We start from the raw sequence: 20,160 nt of genomic DNA, 5'->3' as shown, positions 1-20,160 counted from the left end.
GTTTAACCATAAGTCTCAGCAGGGGTAACGTAATATTGGGGAAAGGCAATTACTGCTTTAGCTGTATGCAAGACACACTACCTTGGAAAGGATCACCGTCTTGCCAATAGCTGGCTTCCCACTCTTGGTTTGGCAGGTCTGGAGTGTTCAATTCAGATGAATTTTGAAAGAATCATTACGCAGCAGTAGTTTCAAAATATTAGTTCGCTAATGACTTTTTGCACCAATGAGCACATGAGAAGTGAAAGCAGCAGAGATTTTTACAATCCTCTGGAGGAAACAATGCAGCAGTGCAAATAATCCCACTTCAGAGTCACAAATATTGAATGGTTCTTGAGGATCGTCTTAAAAATTCTGAGGGAACTTGATTTTCTTGAGTTCTGTTTGCAAGAAAACAGGATTAGTTTCATTATGAATGTAAAAATCCCTTCTGCAGTACAAGAGTGCTATATTGGCCTGCCTTTACCGTCTGCGGTAGTCTGACTCCAAATCCCATTTGAGCTTAATGATGGAAATGACATTACTAAAATCTCCTGCTCCCAAGCATGTGTTTGTCTGCAGTCAGAGCAGCCTTGAGCTAGTTCAGGCAGCACGCACGAGGCTTTGGGAGAATGCGTGGAAGTGCTAGGTCTGCCCTAAAACTACAGATCAGATTTGAATTGAATGAGGCAGAGCTGTGTATTGGTCTTCAAGACAGCAGAAAACTGCTATATTCTGCATTACGTGAGCGTGACCAGGAGAAAGGGAGCTCTCAGCCCGTGTTTTCCATATCAGTGTGGAGAAGAGCCTCTCTCCACGTCCAGTTTTCTGGTGGTGATGCTCGTCGGGCTGCAAAGGACTTGCTGCTTTTTTTCTTCCAATTTCAGTTATTATGTTTCTTGCAATGTTTAACTCTAAAAATATGCATATTTTGCAATAATTACTCTGTTTCAACTCAAACACTTCTCTGGAAAAACTGTTCTGGGTTATGAAAATAGATTAACCATTTGCACATGCCTTGCTGGCGGATTGCGCAGTTACCTTCATTCGTCTGCTTTCCTCGCGGCGCAGATGCTGGTGCCCTTTGTTGCTTGGAAAGGTGAGAAGGGAAGTTAGTGAAACCACGTGGAGTATAAGCAAGAATGAATAAGTATAGCATCAAATCCTAGGCTTTTTAATGAGTAGAGAAAGTCTCCTGGATGTCTTCCCTTCTGTTTCTAGTTACATAGATCCCTGTTTATCTCTGTGGGTCTTTCCCTCCCTGTAGCATCTGAGGGCCTCACAGACATTAATGGATGACTCACAACACATCTGTGAAATAAGGAAGTATCCCCATTTTAGAAACGGGGACTAGTGCGGACTGTAGATGATATGACTTGCCCAGTTTCACACAGGAAATGTGTAAGTGAAGCGGGAATTGAACCCAAGTCACTTGAGTTTAGGGCTGGATTGCGCCCTCCCCTTTGTAAGGCCAGAGCAGCTCGGCAAATGCTGCGTGTGCAAAATTGATTTAAGATTCGGACATATGAATCATGTTTGTAGACGTCTGAGTCGCTTTAAAACACAGAAGGCTGCAGCTTAAAAAAAAAAAAAAAGAACTTTTAAGAGAGAAGACTGTGAGTGTCCTTTTTTATTTTCTAACAATCAGCCATCACTGAGAAAGAATAAAACTCGCAGTGTGCAGCTGCCCCTGGATAAAAGGGAGATTTGGAAAGAGCATTTCAGCAAGGCAGCAATTTGAATGCAAAGAGCAGGTCAGGCAGCGGTGAAGTTCAGATGCGTCGAGCGAGCCGACTTCCCCGAGTAACATGTCGAGAAGGCGCCTGCTGTGCCGAGCTTCCTGCTTGCGTGCGTTGTCGCGGGTGCTTCCCTGGGATAACGATCCCCGTACCTCTGTAATCGTACACTCCATCTTCACGCGCCCGCTCCGACGGAGCCTTGTGCAGCTCTTTCATGTCTGGAGCCTTTTCCCACACAGCTCTCATCCCCTCTCCTCCCTGCTTCGTCTGCCCGCGCTGCGGCCTCTCCTTCCTTTGGCAGAGGATCACGCAGCATGCGGCCGTGGTAAGTACGACATGGGAAGCCCATGAATTAGCTGGAAGCACGATTAGAGGGGAGGGGGCCTGGGGATGGGGATGAACAGCCTTAGCTTTTCTTCTCGCTTCATGCAGATACACTCGTTTTATCCGCTAGTCAGAGGAGCACAGCGTGATCTTTTGCTTCTCCAAGTGTTGCTGCGGGCAAAGGAGGACATACTCTTTGTCTGTTGTCCCTTCTTCCATCAGCTGCATCTGCGCAGTGCTGCAGCATTTCCCGTAGAGCTGGGGGTGAGGTGAGTTGGTAGCTGGCGTGGAGGCCCCTGCGCTCTCCAGCTGGGAAGGGCGCACTGCTCGCTCCACGTTTGCTGCGCTTGCCTGCTCAGAAGGACTTAAGCTTCCATCTGGCAGCAAGCGTTGGAGAGCAGAGAGTCCTTCCTTCTCCAGTAAAAGCAGATGCTGGAAAGGGGAGAGAAGCATTGCTTGTTCCTGTCCCTTTGGGAAGGAGTGGAGGAGGATTAAAAACCCCACAGCTTCTTACTGCATTCAGCCTGGAAACCTGCTCTCTCATAATCATCATGATGTCATTGCTGGCAGTGGTTTGGGAAATTTCTTCCTCATTTAGACATAAGAAGAACAGGGGGCAGCCTGAGGACTCTCTGTCCACAGCAGGCACTGTGGACATGAGGAAGTCATATGGCCTAAAGATGGGCAGCGGGATATTAGGAGCTTCTGCGGAGTTTGTGAGCTTTAACTCATGCTGTTCATACCTTTCTCTTTGCAGCTTGCCCATGAGCCCTCACAAAGTTTGTAAGCTGCTCATCACAGGCCTTTGACTTCTGTGATGGGTGACACTGAGCACGTTAATGGGATTTGCAGATAAATATATTGTGGCTTGTGGGTATAGCTGATTCTGAATCCAAGCAGCTCATTGATACCAAGTACAAGCATAAAATGCACGTATAACTTTGTGGTCTCCTGGTGCGTGGCGTTCGGCAATGAGTCTGTCCGACTAATGGATCTTAAACTGCAGCAGACAACTGTGAGTGCTGGGCTGAAAGTGGGAGCAGGACTCGAGGATTGCTCCTCTCTCCACCATCACACAAAGCTATAAAGTGAAGATCTCATTTGTTTCTTCTCTGTCTTTGACTCATGTCTCTCAAGTTCCTGGTTGTAGGATGGTTTAGTCCCAACCATGAAGAAGAAATATGCCACACTGATGAGGGGGCTGGGATACTAACTGAGATTAGCTCCCTTAAGGGCAAGAGACTCCTGCCTTCCGTTTCATCACATGGTTAGGTTCTACACTGCTGTGCAGTGTGATGGGCACCTCTTCGATTGTGAAGGTTATATTTATAATGCAGGGTGGAGCCACCAGTTGATATTAGGTATCAACGAGACTTAAGAGGGTCTGAATTGTTGTCTGAGACCTGGCTGGATTTTAGGAGATGAAGCTCTGAGGGAGGTGGAATTTCAGCTCCCTCCCAGCTAAACAAGTGCTTCTTGTGCCAGGGTTTGTGGTGGCTGCAAAATGGAGTTTGACTTTGCACCAAGCTTATCTCCACTTTGGGCCTAGGGTTCAGGAAGAGACAGGGGTGCTTTCAGGCACTGCAGTACCATCCACCCCCTGCTCTGCTCTTCCCAAACTTATAACTTCTAAGAGTCTGGATATCAAAACTAGAATGCAAAGCTCAGGATGGAAAAACAGCCTTTTCTCATGGCTGTAATTAGGCACACCCCTCTGGTGAGAGGTTGCCACTTGCCTAAGTCTTTAGTTTCCAAAATAATTTTCATTTAGATGTTTGTATGTCCCCATCTGCCTGGATAGAATTGGTGTTGGTGTGCAGATGTGCGTGTGTTCCTTGGGATGGCCTGGCACGCGTCCAAGGGTTTCTGTGGTCTAGAGAAGCAGGCTGTCGACGCAACACATCACTGCTGAACAGGAGGCGCAGCCCTCTCAGGAATGTGAGCTTGGGCTCTCTGCTGCAACCCTGTCTTCATGGAGCCAGCGTTGCCATGAGGGGGAGGCGCAGGGGCTGCGGTATGAGCACAGCTGCACTGCATTTTCGAGGGGAATGAGAGGATGGGGAGGTGGAGATCTGAATAATGTGGTCAGGTCTGTTGTAGCAGGGTGTCAGGGGAATGAGGAGCGATCCACAGAGAGGGATGCAGTGGGTCAAAAAAAAAAAAAAAAAAAAAACATGGAGGCAACAAGCTTGAGCTGAAGGCAGGGAGGAGGAAAGGATGACAGGAGTGCAGCTCATTTAAAACATCTGGTCTAGGGCAACAACGGCCCTGAAGGCAGAGAGCGTCTTGCAGCCACCAGTCGTGGAAGGAGTTGCTGTCTCTGAACACTAAGCCCCTTGAAGTTTTCACAAATTTGGCTCTAATCCCAAAAGACCTGAAACCATTTTGAAATCATTGACCGGAGTTTCTGTAAAATTGAAATTGTGTACTGGAGGTGGCTTCAGTAAGCAAAACGTGTTAATACCTTTTGTTCCTACAGTTGTCCAAAAACACTGTGACCATGTAAGAAAGGGAGACGTGTGTTTAGTTCTGTTTCTGCCTCTGTTACTATTCTGTAAAGTGAGTGCTGCTGGCAGGTTTGAACTCCTCTGAGGTTGCAGAGAGTGGGTTGCACTGCCACCACTGAATGGAGGATTTGGTGGTGAGGATGTAGACTTAGAGGAACGGTACGTTTTACCGTGAAATTTCAATGCTTATATCTGTGAAGGGAAAGTTTTTTTCTTTGCGTGTAAAGTATACTCAGAACTCGCATAGTCCTTATGCAGAGTCATTTTTCGGAGTAGAGTTTGGATTGGGATCTTGCTTTCTTTTGTCTAAGCCTGGGCCATGAAACAGTCCATGTGCAGATCAATGCATCTATGTTAGGGGCTTTGTAAAAGGTGAGTATGGAGAAACTGAATGGTAGAAAACTGATTCACTTTACTTAGAGCTAAAGATGGTCTGAAAGCAAAACTCAGGACTAAATACCGGCTTTGAAAGGAGAGCTGTAGCATCTGTGTGCTGATCTAAATAATCAATATCTGAGCAGAGCTGAAATCTGTATCTGAGTGTGGAGCTGTCGGCTCATCTTGTGTTGCATCTGTCCACTGCCCAGTGAGGCCGTGATTTCACTTGCAGCCTCCTACAAGGAGGAGGAATACCCCGTGGTGATGCATTTTCTGTGAGCATGCATGTCACCATCAGAGCGAACTTGCTGAAGGAGATTACTGCAGTCACTGAGGGCTTCTCCAGCTGTTTGGGCTGAGTTTGTGTACTGTTTTGGTTACTAAGCAATCCACTCCATCAGGGCACCTGATGCAAGTCCTGTGTGTTCACTGCTGAGGTGGCATTTTTAATATATACGTGTTATTGATCCCAATGTGCTGTTTCTTTTACAGACTGAACTAAATCCTAGGCAAGCAAAAGAGACAAACCATCAAAATCACAGGATATCAAGTCTACTGTAAGTACTCCCTGTTTCCCTTTAGTGAGTTTTCCTAGATGTGCACACTGCCCTTTGCAATGGACTGGAGCTGGGAACAGGACTTGCTTGTCTATTTACTTTGCTTTTTCTTAGATATATTTGAGAAACATTTCCCTGACCAGTCCTACCAATGCTGCAGCAGCGGCATTTTATATTATTGAGTCTCATTACAGAAGGTAATGACAGGAGATCTCCTAGTGCTGCTCACTGTTTGCATGGTAAATCCCTTTGTCATAAATCACTTTTAAAGCCGAAGATAGTATCTGCCCTGTCATTCAAACCTATGGCCAATATCTAGTTATGAAGAACATGACATCTGGGTAGCAGAATGTCCTGCCTCCATGTGATTTGCTCATAACCTTATCTGCTTTTATAAGACTACCTTGCAGAGTTTCCTAAGAACCAAGGAACTTTGTGGACAGCTGAGTAAGGGGAATCTGATTCCCCATATATGTGTGTATCCGGATTGGTTCATCTGTAGTCTAAAAGGAGTAAATGCGAAATGTAGATTTTTCTGTGAACACAGCGTTGGTGGGGGCTCTCCCTCACATGGCTGCCAGTGAGGGGGGAGCTGTTCTTTTCCTTCAGTAGAGAAGAAATAGGAACTTGTGCTTTGCCTAGTTCACTCATTTTCACAAAACCTTTAGAATTCTAAAGATATTTAATGTATTTTGCTATTGGTAAAATTTGGTTTAATTTGGCCAAACGGCTTAAGAGCTGTCATGGGGAACAAACAGGCAGATTTTGCATGTAGCACACCAGACATTCTCACATAAACCTGACATCCTTAAAAAACAGGCTGAAATTCAGTGTATAGAAGAAAATACTGCCTGTTATGGTTGGAATAGCATAGAAAAAGGAGAGTTTCTGTTGGAATACCTTCGCACTGATCACACTGGATCTTGATCTAGCTGAAACAGGACCTAAGAGAAGAGAAAATCCTTCCATCTGTTTGAGCATTGCTAACAGCAAAGTTTTGCCACCAAGAGGGTTTTAAGGAACCACTGTAATTAGATGTTTCAGTGTGCTGGAAACAAAAGGCAAGCAATATAATGCCAAGCATTGCAGTTTTCCACGCATTGCTTAAAAGGAATGAATTTTGGAGGCCAACTATAACTTAGACAAAAGCCCAATTCTTTTAAATGTCCTTTCAGTAAAGTTCCCACCTGGAGATGTGAGGTGCAGTCTGTAGCATTTCTCTTCTTGCTTATGGGGGGGGCTCAATTCCAGATCATTTGGCGAACAGCTTGTTCGGGTGCATGGCTAAATCTATGAGGTGGTAGTCCCAGCAGTGTAGGGGCCAACCTAAGGGTTGACACTGGTAAGATCTTCTTTAAACCTTGTTGGAGAACCTTGGTGAGGTTTAGCAGTTGAAGAGACTGTGTGCCTGGGCCTCCTCACAGGAACTGATTTGAGCCAGAGCAAGGTAGTTCAAAATTTACAACAAATCCGTCTAAAAGAACATTTCTAAGCATTTTATTTTAGGCTTTAGGGTAAAATTCTAGTTACATTAAAATCAGAGAGAATTTTGTCACTGATTTCATTCACCAGCGTGGCAGTCTTTGCTTCTGTCATTGCAAATGAAGCAGGAATTTTCTGTTCATGTTTGTTCCATTCCATTTCAAGAAAAACTCTTAAGGCTCTAAGGCATGATGTCTGAATAGAAATAATAGCTGGAATTCCTGGGTTTGGTGTCTATATTTTGGATTTGGTCACAAACAATATTAGCTGCTAGAATCCATATGCCATAAAATCCATGTGTATCTTTTTATTTTTTTATTTTCTTTTTTTTTTTAACATCTGCTGAAGCTGTGCCAATGTCATGCCCGGTCTGGCTGTGGTGCTGTGCAGTAGCTACTGTTGTGTGTATCATTCTAGAGAATGCAGTGCAGATAATATGCTAAATAAAAGTTTGTGTTGATAAGCAAAAACAATAGCGACAACACACATGACAGAAAGAGGGAACTTCTTAGGACAGGAAGAGACAGAGATGAAAGTAAAAGTGAAAGACATTCCTTTTCTAAGAAGAACTAGGAGAATTAAGAAAGTTAGATGGAAATAAAAAGGCTAAAGTCTGGAGACAGAGTTTGACTGGAGGGAACAGAATAAAAACTGGAAAGAAAATGAGGCAGAGAGAAAACAGAGTAGATTTTGCCATCCACTTTGGTCCCGTCACATTTTGCAGAAGGAGCCAGCAGGAAGGTGTCTTCAGTTAAAGGAGCTCTGAATCACAGAATGGTTGAGGTTGGAAGGGACCTCTGGAGATCATCTAGTCCAACCCCCCTGCTAATGCAGGGTCACCTAGAGCATGTTGCACAGGATCATGTCCAGGCAGGTTTTGAGTATCTCCAGAGAAGGAGACTCCACAACCTCTCTGGGCAACCTGTGCCAGTGCTCTGTCACTCTCACAGGGAAGAAGTTTTTCTTCATATTCAAGTGGAACTTCCTGTGTTTCAGTTTGTGCCCGTTGCCTCTGGTCCTGTCTCTGGGCACCAATGAAGAGTCTGGCCTCATCCTCTTGACACCCTCCTTTCACATACTTATAGACATTGATAAGATCCCATCTCAGTCTTCTCCAGGCTAAACAGGCCCAGCTCTCGCAGCAGTTCCTCACAGGGAGATGCTCCAGTCCTCTGATCATCTTTGTAGCTGTATGCTGGACTCTCTCCAGTAGTTCCTTGTCTCTCTTGTACTGAGGAGCCCAGAACTGGACACAATACTCGAGATGAGGCCTCCCCAGGACTGAGTAGAGGGGCAGGATCACCTCCCTCGACCTGCTGGCAACTCTCTTCCTAATGCACTAAGGATACCATTGGCCTTCCTGGCCACAAGGGCACATTGCTGGCTCATGGTCAATTTGTCATCCACCAGCACTCCCAGGTCCTTCTCTGCAGAGCTGCTCCCTGGAAGGTCAGCCCCCAGCCTGTACTGGTGCCGAGGGTTATTTCTCCATAGGTGCAGGACTCTGCACTTGCCCTTGTTGAACCTCAGGAGGTCACTCTCCACCCAGCTCTCCAGCCTGTCCAGGTCTCTCTGAATGGCAGCAGAGCCTCTGGTGGATCAACCACTCCTCTCAGTTTTGTATCATCAGCAAATGTGCTGAGGAGGCACTCTGTCCTCTCATCCAGGTCATTGATGAATCAGTTGAGCAAAACTGGACCCAGTGGTGACACCTGGGGGACACTACTAGCTACAGGCCTCCAGCTAGACTCTGAGCTGCTGATGACCACCCTCTGAGCTCTGCCATTCAGCCAGCCCTCAATCCACCTCACTGTCCACTCGTCTAACCCACACTTCCTGAGCTTACCTGTAAGGATGTTATGGGAGACAGTGTCAAAAGCCTTGCTGAAGTCAAGGTACAAAACGTCCCACTGCTTTCCCCTCATCTACCCAGCCAGTCATTCCATCATAGGAGGCTATCAGATTGGTTAAGCAGTATTTCCCCTTGGTGAATCCGTGCTGACTCCTCCTGATCATTTTCTTTTCTTCCACATGCTTAGAGATCACATTCAGTATAAGCTGTTCCATCACCTTTCCAGGGATGGAGGTGAGGCTGGCTGGCCTGTAAACCTGAATGGTTTACCTATAGCAGCCCTGTCTTCTCTGCTTACTGGAGGGGGACATCAGGCAAAAAAGGATTAGTAGGGAAGAAAGCCTCTTCTTATCTGGTAGGGCAGCTCCTGAGCTACTCAAAGTTGTATCAGAGCTGGGCAGAGTGGAGTTAAGGATCTACAACCAGCTCTTTGTAGCCTCTTGTACCCTTGCATTACTCGTATCTGCAAGTTCATAGGGGAGAAAGTCTCCTACAATTTTTCACTGAAGGGACTTTTTTCTGCTTCTTTATTTTGCACTGTTGAATTTTCCTTGGAGACTATAAATCTGAAGTAATGGTGTTGGGCTAGGAGAATTATTTTTTTTGCCATTACCATTCCAGGGGCCGTTTCCAGTAATGAAAGAAACACATAGAAAGTAGCCTGAATTGTTCTGGAATGGCTGAGTTCACTGCTGTAGGCAGCAGGTGTGATTGTTTGTTGACCAGTTCTTTAAATGTTAACTTTTATGCAGAGTTCCTAACAAAATCAGCTGGGGCCCATGTGTTCTTCATAGGAGGAGGATGATAGTCTGAACATTTGGAGTAATACTGAATCATCTAAAAAAGCTTCCTCGCAACCCTAATTATTATACATTTAGGAATGGATATGGAAGCTATAGGAGAAAACAGAGTATTAACATATTTTTCAGGCATTCTTTAGTTGGCAGTTCTTAAATGTGAGTGTTTGAGCTTGTGGGAGGCAGTGTTCACTTTGCACTAGCTGAAGAGGTCTCTGCTTAAATCCACTTCTACTGAGCTAAAGTGCTCTGTGTGTCATAAGTGGGGCAAAGAAAAGCATCTGAGGCAAAATCAACATGACAGATCAGCCCCACAACTGTGTTTAATCTTTAGTAGCTTTTGACATAGAGAAGATGATGTAGTGTGTTATCCAAAACCGAGCCCTCAGTCTCACACTGAGTCAGTTCACTGGGACCTGGATGGTCCGTAACAGCCTGCATTCCCTTTTCACTACTGTCCATGCGTGAGAAATGTAAATGTGATGAGAGGTTACTCAATAGAATGAAACAACGTTCTGTTTTTTCACAACCTTTTGGTATGAAAACACCACTGAGGAGCAGTGGTGCCAGAGCACACTGCTCTAAGTCTAGACCAGACCAAACGTGGCCTTCAAGAGCCAGTACACTCTAGAAAGGGGTTTGAATATGTAATTAATTACTTCTCAAAGCAATAAGCCCATAAACATTAGATGCTGGGGGCAGCAGAACTCATATTTGGAGAAAAGAAAAGGAGAACATTAGGGTAGGACTGATATGTGAATTTACCTATGGTGTGAGTGTCACAGATGACCAAGTAAGCCATTATTCTAATCAATAAAAGGTGGTGTCTCAGGGTGATTGATCCCACTGACCTGAGACCTTAATATAGGATGTATTGTCTCTAAGTGGGACCTGCTTTCTCAGTGATTATATGTGGAGTTGTGTCTATATACTTTAACCCTGACTTTTGAATGTCTGAGGTTAGGTAAAATGAATCCTATCCCAAGAATAGACAGTTGTTAATCCCTTTTGTAAATTCTAGCTGGTCATGATGTATCTCTGTGGTAGTACCGTATATTTACACTCTGCTAAAATAAACTAAACACTCCATGTGCTCTTTATTTCATGTTGAATGGGGAGCACCCACAAGGTTGTAGGAATGAGTGAAGAATGGGTGGTCCTTGGAGGACTTCATACTGAACACAACCGGCCTCTTCTGATGGATCTTTGCTATTGGGATGAATTCGGGCTGTAGGGCAGCTGACAGCTGAGAAGCAAGGGGTGAAGTCTGCTGTGCTTCCTTGTTTTACCTGGCTTACACTTTAGCCCCATCCACATGTCCTTCTCTGAACTGAGGAGGATCAAAGCAGTAGGGCTAAGTTCCCAAGGCTGAGCCAATGCAGTTCTGTTATAGCAATGTTCTGCATCCTAAAGCAGGTAATAGCTTCACAAGGGAGGATGATACTTCTTTCTACCTCGCTGTAAATTATACATATCAATTTACTTTACTTAAAAAGCACCATCCTCATTTTTCTTCCAAATTCTCCATCCATTTTCTATTCCACCTCTCACTTTTTTTTCAGTGAAATCTGAGTATACCTCCCCAAGTGTGTCATTAATAGCTTTATATACTGACAAGAATGGTGGGTTTAGTAGAGCTTCCTGTTCAGATTTGTTGTAAAAAGGGTTCCCCTTTACAGAGAGTTGATTTTGACGTTCCACCTATAGTGCATGCTATAGAAGTTAGACTTGCATCATTGTTCATTAGCAAAAGGCAGGAAATTAAAGAGGCAAGGTTTCACTAAAAGAAAGTATGCTTTTTCTTTACCTGCTATTGTTGAAAATGACATAAAAGATTATTGCAAGCTTAAGACAAGATTTTACTCAGAAAAGATTTGTTCTATATTTGTAAGTGACCTATGTGTTATATTAAGCAGTGTTTTGCCGTTTTACTCTGTAGTCTATTTGGAAGGGAAATATAGTTATAAAAATTGTAAAACCATAAATATTTACAGAATATTAGAAGGAATTCAAGTTTGAAATCATTTTAATACATTTTTCAAAACTTAACTGTGTTTCAAGTTACTGTCCTTGGGTACTGTTAGAATGCCAGGGTATGTGTGCATTAAACTCAGTGCAAGTCCTTGAGGTTTGACTTGATACAGTTTATGTTTGCATTACCATTAAAAATAATGTCTTACAATTGGTAGACATGTGATCAGTTATTAAGAATTTATTTTTTTGCAAAATGTTATGTTCCTTTATAGAAGTAGCAGTGCTTAATTACTTGAATACAAATGCTGAAGTAATTTTTTGTGTGTTTGTTTTGTCTTCGTTGATGTAATTGCAGAAATGTGGGAAATACTTTTCCAAGGCCTTTGAACTCAAAAGTGGAACAGAAGGAAGACACAGGGGGACATACACCATTCAGTGTTATTTTCCTTGCACCGGAAAGAAAAAAAAGATCATTATGAGATGAGCACTAAAGTTTCAAGCTTTCAAAGGTTTGCATAACAAACAAGAGACACATTGTGGGTTGCATCTTGACTTTGAAGGCTTGCCACTGTCAACTGAAATAAAATGGCAAGGTTTAAAGCCTTAACCAAGTTCACAAGGAAAATATTTGGACTAAAAGTTTTGGAAAGTTTTCTCTCTTTGAAGTAGTTTGTCATGTGTTACCAATGTGAACTTTATTGACCTTGAAACTTTTTTTTTTTTGAATCAAATAGCAACTAGTGACACTTTAGTAAAATCTTAAATCAACAACCATCCCCTGGTGGCTCCAGCTTCGTAGCAAATGCAGGCAGAACAGGGAATCTACAGAAGAGACCTTTATTATTCGTAAATGAAGCCTGCCAAAACCTTCCCAAAATAGCATTCAAGGACCCTTTTAAGGTCATGGATCCTGAACAAAGCCAGAAGAGCACAAAAAAGGCAGAGGAAAGTCCAAGAAAGAGGCTTCCCAAAGGAGAGGCTTTCCAAGCCAGTATTTCATCTGCAGCTACGTATCAGGGCAGCTCTCCTTCTTCACAAGGACCCCCTCTCCGAGATATCGTGTCGCAGCAGCACTTTTCTGGCTCTTTGCCGATTCCAAGAGAGGAATCTCAGGAGAAGACTGGACATCAGAAGCAACCTAAGCCTTCCTCTTTTGAACATCCACCCCACGTTTCACAGCTTCAGCAACACGCACTGTCACCAGCATTTATGTCTCCTGGAAAACCAGAGCATGTCCTTGAAGGGCCCACATGGCAGCTAGTTGATCCAGTAAGACCAGGTCCCTCTGGCTCCTTTTCATCACCCGGGCTTCATTCTCATCACACACAGCTCTTACCTTCCCATTCAGCAATCATTCCTGGAGAGGACATGCCATCCGTTCAAAAGGTCTATATCCCTCGCCCTTCACAGGTTTCCTTAAAGCAAGCTGAGGAAGTGCACAAGAAGGAAAAGAAACCTCAGAAGCCAGGCAAATATATTTGTCAGTACTGCAGCAGGCCTTGTGCAAAGCCAAGTGTGCTCCAAAAACATATCAGGTCACACACGGGTGAGAGACCATACCCTTGCATTCCATGTGGCTTTTCTTTTAAGACTAAGAGCAATTTGTATAAGCATAGGAAATCCCATGCTCATAGAATAAAAGCTGGGCTGGCCTCAGGAATTGGAGCAGAGATGTATCCGTCTAGCTTGGAAATGGAAAGGATTGGTGGAGAGGACTTTGAAGAGCCAACAGAAGGAGAAAGCACAGATTCAGAGGAGGAAACAGGTACAATGTCAGGCCATTCAGTAGAGCTCTCACCCAGGCAAAAGCACAGCCTGTTATCCAGTAGTTTGTTGAGTGCAGGAAGCCAAGGCTCCAGCCACGACCGGTGTTCGTTGTCTCATTCCAGTATGTCTCAGTCTCTTGAGGACAGTGCCCAGTTTGTAGAGCCATCATCAGACCATGCTCTGAGCCATAAATCTGAAGATACTCATACCATAAAACAGAAGCTTGCACTTCGCTTAAGTGAACGCAAGAAGGTCATAGATGAACAAGCTTTCCTGAGCCCTGGGAGCAAAGGGAGTACTGAGTCAGGCTACTTCTCGAGATCAGAAAGTGCAGAGCAGCAGATCAGCCCGCCAAATACTAATGCAAAATCTTATGCAGAAATTATTTTTGGGAAATGTGGTAGAATTGGGCAAAGGACTGCAATGCTAGGTACAAACACAACCCAGGGGGTTCCTCACCTGTCTACTGAAGAGAAACCTAGTATAGTACCATTATCTGTGCCTAGAACACAGGTTATTGAACACATCACTAAGCTAATTACAATTAATGAAGCTGTTGTAGATACCAGTGAAATAGATAGTGTTAAGCCTAGAAGAAGCTCTTTGTCTAGACGTAGCAGCATTGAATCTCCAAAGTCTGGTGTATATAGAGAACCGTTTCAGTTTGACATCAAGTCTGGTTCCGGTAGCCAGTTGGATGCATCAAAAGTGTTGACATCACATGGTGAAAAAATTAAGCCCGAACAATCATTGTTGTCACTTCAGCAATCCCACAGTGCCACAGAGACAGTGCCTCTCCTAAGAAGCCACTCAATGCCTTCTGCTGCATGCACTATAAGCTCCCCACATACCTTTAGAGGTAGCTATTCATTTGATGATCACATCATGGAGCCTGAAGTCTTAAGCCGCAGTCATGCGTTTTCTTCCCATCCTCGAATGCTAAAACGACAACCAGCTATTGAGCTACCTTTGGGAGTAGAATATGTCTCAGAGGAGGTTAGCTCTGTGAACAAAGAAACTGTTTCCAAACCTCCTGAGGAGCCTGAAACCAAGGAAAGCGATCTTACCAAAAAGTCTCGGAAGGGTCCGAAAGTTAAAGGGTTCATGTACGAGTGTAACATATGTGGTGCTCGGTATAAGAAAAGGGATAATTATGAAGCCCATAAGAAATACTACTGTTCAGAACTGCAGCTCTCAAAGCCTCGTTCTTCCAGTTCCCATACCTCTTCAGAGACTGAGAAAAGTGTTGCGGAGCCTGACACATGGCCACAGATGATGCATTACAAGCTAGGGAGCAGTTTGGAGCTTACCCCGCTACGAAAAAGGCGAAAAGAAAAGAGTCTTGGTGATGATGAAGACCCTCCAGCTTTTGAATTGTCTGACACTCCATCCTCCAGTACTGGGCCAGGAACTCAGTTTGCAAACCCAGCATCATCTGATGTTGCTTTAAACTTAACCTGTGAATCCATTAAGTCACCAGCAGATCCGGGTAAATCCGCACCTTCTGATGTTAGTGCCAGCTTTCATTCCAGGAATACCAAACCGGCTTCGAGTACTGAGAGTAAAGAGAGAAGAACAATTTCAAAGGAGATCTCTGTCATCCAGCATACGAGTTCCTTTGAGAAGTCTGACTCTATAGAGCAGGTGAGCAGCTTAGAGGGAGAAGAGAAACCCTTGTCACAGTACTCATCTCAGCCAACAACACAGCACAGCCGGCCACCTCATTCCCTGCAGCCCAAGCTGGTACGCCAACCCAACATCCAAGTCCCAGAGATTCTGGTCACTGAAGAGCCTGACAGACCAGAAACGGAGCCAGAGCCTCCTCCAAAAGAGCCAGAAAAAACAGAGGAATTTCAGTGGCCACAGAGAAGCCAGACCCTTTCTCAACTCCCTGCAGAGAAACTCCCACCAAAAAAGAAGAGGCTGCGGCTAGCAGAAATGGCTCAGTCCTCTGGAGAGTCTAGTTTTGAATCAGTCTCTCTCACTAGAAGCCCAAGTCAGGAAAGCAGCATATCCCATGGCTCCAGCCATTCTGTGTCTTTTGATCGTGAAGAACATGGTAAGTCAGAGTCAAGCAGTCAGCCTTCTGAAACCCACACAAAGACTCTTGGTATTGGCTCACATATGTTGATGGTACCAAGCCACCACCATCATTCCAGGGAAATGCGAAGATCTGCTTCTGAGCAGACACCAAATGTGTCCCATTCTTCCCAGATGTCAGAGACCCGCAGTAAGTCGTTTGACTATGGGAGCTTGTCATCCACTCCTGCCTCAACACCTGGTCCATCAACCTCCTCAGCTCCACAGGAGAGAAGAAAATGTTTTCTAGTTAGACAAGCATCTCTCACTAGACATCCAGAGCATGAGCCAGACTTGGCCCCAAAAGGTCGACAAGAGACAGAAGATCCAGTTCCTTCTGCTTCAAGTAAATCTCCTGCTACAAGTTTGCCCCATCAGCCAACATCTTCATCCTCTTTGCCTTCTCACAGTACTTACCCAGCTGATAAGAGTCAGCCCAAAGACAGCCCTCAGCCAGCATATACACAGCCATACACAGAAGCTCTGCAAGTCTTTCATCATCCTGTACCACAACTAACACTGCATGAAAAGCAGTACATGTCCCCACAGGTTTCTGTCTTTCCCTACGAGCAACTCCTGCCACAGGCAGGGCAGTCTGCAGAGCTCTTTGCCGCACACACGATGTCTGACATCCTCTCTGCTCAATTCACCATGCCTCAAATTCCTCCCTCTATATTTCAGACCCCACCACTTCCTCTCCAACAAACGCTCATCCACCCAGGTCAGCTTCATGTTACTACTCCATTAATGTCTCACCCTGCTGACGTGCCGTTCAGGCAGCATCCTTCGTTTTTACCGGTGCATTACCCTGGCTCCTCACCAATCCCTTCTGCCTTTTTTCTGCCTCTTCAGTCTCAGTTTGCTCTCCAGTTGCCAGGTGAAGCTGGTGGACATTTACCACAGATCAAATCCAGTTTATTCCCAGCAGCAGGAACCTCCAGTCTTTCCCCTTGCACAGAATATGGCTCAGACAGTAGGTTGCATCCTCTGACCTGCACAGCAAGCCCTTCAGTGTCCGTATCCACATCTCAGCTGGTTGTTCCTACACGGTCAGACCCAATGGTGTCGCTTGTTGTCCCTGTTCGCATACAGACAAATATGCCATCCTATGGGAGTGCAATGTACACAACACTTTCCCAAATTCTGGTCACTCAGTCCCAGTGCAGTTCCTCTTCTATTGTTCTCCCAAAATTTGATGACCACCAGTCCAAGGGTACCCTGGTCTGTAGTGCTGATGTTCATGGACTAGGTTTTGATCTGGCACAGATGATCACGGAAGATCAAAGAAGCATTTTCCAGAGCCCCTATCTGAGAGTGCCCTTGCCCTTACCAGAACGAAAAGGCTATATGCCACTCACTTCTCCATCAGACAGTGTCCTGGGATTGGAAGGAGGCCCATCAACAGTTGGTGGAAGCAAACGGATGCTCTCTCCAGCTGGTAGTTTAGAACTGACAATGGAAACACAACAGCAGAAAAGAGTGAAAGAGGAGGAAGTGTCTGAAGCAGAAGAGAAGTTGGAAGTGGTGAAGCCACCCAGTGCAATAGAGGATGGGAAAAAGCAGGATAAATCTCACTTTCTTGCAGAAAGCCAAGGAGGGGTTGAGGTTGAAACACCACCTAGTTCATCCTTAGACCAGTCAGAGCCAAAGGAAGTCCCGAGTACTTTGCAGCAAGGTGTGTCCCATTCAGGTTCTTCAAGTTTTGAGACACTGGAAGAGTATAAGCAGCCAGCTGGCAAGCAATTCCTCAGCAAGGCACCTTTGCAAACCGTGAAGAAAGAAGACCCCAAAGAGCTGGTGGAGCCCTCTCCACCAAACCCTCCAAGCCCTGCACCTCAGTCTGAGGTTTCTCACAGTGCAATGAAGTCTCGAGAAGGTACAGATACAAAGAAGGTACTTCAATTCCCCAGTCTTCACACAACGACTAATGTCAGTTGGTGCTATTTAAACTACATAAAGCCAAATCACATCCAGCAAGTTGATCGACGGTCCTCAGTGTATGCCAGCTGGTGTATTAGCTTGTATAATCCTAACCTTCCTGGTATATCCACTAAGGCAGCCCTATCCCTCCTGAGGTCCAAGCAGAAGGTGAGCAAGGAAACCTACACCATGGCTACAGCTCCACGTCCAGAGGCAGGCAGGCTTGTCCCGTCCAGCTCCAGGAAGCCAAAAATGACAGAGGTAATGAAGTCACGTACTTTTCTCCTTAAATGTTTGGATACTTGGGAATTGGGGGATGAGGAAAGAGGAATTACTAAAAGGAGTTTATTCATCCCTTTCATAGTCAAGTAAACACTTGTTCTCAATGAAACTTTTAGAAAGAAGAAGGTAAACTGCACTATAATTCAAAAGAAAGGCAAACCTGCCGTGAGGCAGTACGCCGTATTTCTGTTCTTCAGTTTCTACTTGCCTTGTAATCCAAAGGGCATGTAGGAATTACCACTACACCATGAACTACCACTGCTTGAGAAGAAAGGATTAGACGTGATTTGCATTTGTGCCTTGATATTTCAAATAGCTTTACAACTTTTTTTTAAATGCTCTAATAATTCTCTACATTTTGCATATTATAGATGAAAAAGGATTACCTTGGGGAAATGGGATTTTGTCTCGTTGTGCATCTACTGATTTCACATTAATGAATGTGGAAAAGCATACTTAAAAGTATTTCAAAATACTAAAGAAAGACTTACCAGTGTATTTAGGCTCCCAAGAAGTGTATGGGCATGCAGTGACATTTAAAAAAATGCCTCAGTGGACATGGGGTCTTGTTGAAACGCTCCTGTTGTTCAGTCCATTTGGTTAATGTTCTTAGGCATCCACCTGCCTTTCTAGATAGCTAAGAATATTTTATTCCTGGTACTTAGAATTAAGAGGAGCAAGACAAGTTGTTTCCCACAGCCAGAGCTCTCCAAAGTCCTTGAGCACATGGGCATGGAAGTCTGTAAGACACTGGTAGTAAAAGCCACCAGTTTGGGTGAAAATGAGGTTTTCCACCTCATTTTGAGTCTAGCTTTTTTCCCCTCTCGGTTAATGCTAAACCATACAGATCCCTTTAATCCAGGTCATGTTCATGTAGATTAGCAAACAGAATTGCTCTAAAGATTTTGCAACTTGATATTCATCTCAAGTCAATTTATATTGATGGATTATTCATTTTATTTCTGAATCATGAAATGAACTCTGAATATTAAATTTATCATAATCGCTGCTGCAGCTGCTGCTTATACATAAGTCGTAAAATACACATTACAGTCACTGTGATTCAATAAGTCTTTATTTCTATTCAGCATTTCCATCATTCTCTTGCAGAAATCCCAAAGATAGAATTTCTAGGGATCTGGAGACAAATAATTACCTGTGCAGTGCAATAACCACACTAATGCTTGGTATTTAGGCACTTTTTTTTGGAAGAATTTTATCTGTAAGGTGTTGTACGGTTCTTGATCCCGTTCTGTAATGGAAGTGCCTGTGCTCCTCTGAGCTTCACTCTGTGACATGGCACTGAAATACACAAAAAGCAGTGCATTTCAGAAATCTGAGAGAACAAACTGTTAATGCTGATTTAAAATATTTAGTAACCCTGAAGTCAAAGGTTACGCTTTAGGTTGGAATTGTTTAGCCCTTAGATATGTTTCACGGCATACATTAATGTAAAAGACTCAAAAACCTTTTAGACAAAACTCTACAAAGTGACTTATGGTGAAAAGTAATTTTTTTAGGGTATAGTTTGCAAAAGTAAGAGTTTGACCCCATATAACTGCAAAATTCACCTAGGAAATGATGTAGCCTAATTTTAATATTAATACCTACTGCTTAAAGGAGTGAGTTTTGCAGAAATTGTGTTAATTTCACTGGAGATAAATTGACCTCATGCCAAGCAGAGAAATAATTTTTAATTAAATGATCAGTGGGAGCGAAATTCTCAGTTTAGTCATTAAAATACATGCCTGGCAAAGACTAGGAAGTCGTGTTACTGGTTATTCAGAAAGATGTGATTAACAGGAGCTGCGTAGCAGTAGCGTCAGTCGGAGGGTTGAAAGGTCAACTTTCAGTTAACTCCATTCTAGTTGTTTTCCTTAAATATTTTCTTCTTTATATAATTCTAAGCTGTCAGCAAACACGACAGAAAATGTAAAACAGCTCTAATACTTCGTACGATTATGCATGCAGCAAGCTACCAGCAAGTGGTACCGAGTATATGCTGTCTAAGTGCTTGACTTGATTTTTAAATTATTAGTGAGATTTACTGAGCAGATCGATTGTGAAGTGACTGTAGGCTGCAGCGTGCATATAGAGATGGTTAATTACACTGTATTGGGCTTGCATGGTTTGTGAATTATATGAGATTACAGGGGGTAATAGTGACTGTATGATTTTGGCCCTCTCCAGTGCCTTTCATCTGTGTGTGTTTTGTGCTTTCAAAGGCAGCAATAAAATAAACCTGGTGCTACATCTCAAAAGTCACTGTTTTGCACTCCTCAGTAAATAAGGAACTGAAATGGGAATGTTATCGCTTGCATTTTTATAAATGTGTAGCTCGCATCAGAAGGTGAAGTTAAAATGCCTAAGGTTTAATTTTCAGAGGCGCTCTGTGTGTATCCTGCCACTGATTTCCTCCAAGCCCAGAATCCTCTATGCCCAAAGGCACCGACTAGACTTTCTCTGCTGTTAAATTGTTATAATGGTACTTGGCCCAATTCTGGCCTGAGGTGATCATCCCCC

At 44.1% G+C, this 20,160-nt stretch overlaps 1 protein-coding gene across 6 annotated transcripts in view; it reads left to right on the top strand.

The window, feature by feature from the left end:
• The window catches only part of HIVEP3 (HIVEP zinc finger 3), a 273,492-nt gene that overhangs the window by 194,989 nt on the left and 58,343 nt on the right, over window positions 1-20,160 (top strand). For all 6 annotated transcript variants that reach the window (XM_062593871.1, XM_062593869.1, XM_062593872.1 and 3 more), the window contains 2 exons: window positions 5,420-5,484; window positions 11,945-17,616. In XM_062593871.1, the coding sequence (XP_062449855.1) occupies window positions 12,493-17,616 (5,124 nt within the window). In that variant the 5' untranslated portion in view covers window positions 5,420-5,484; window positions 11,945-12,492. The remainder of the gene's footprint in view (window positions 1-5,419; window positions 5,485-11,944; window positions 17,617-20,160) is intronic.

The sequence above is a fragment of the Rhea pennata genome, chromosome 23, assembly GCF_028389875.1.
Source record: "Rhea pennata isolate bPtePen1 chromosome 23, bPtePen1.pri, whole genome shotgun sequence".
NCBI lineage: Eukaryota > Metazoa > Chordata > Aves > Rheiformes > Rheidae > Rhea > Rhea pennata.
The sequence above is the reverse complement of the archived record's forward strand: the minus strand, read 5'-3'. Positions and strand labels throughout refer to the sequence as shown.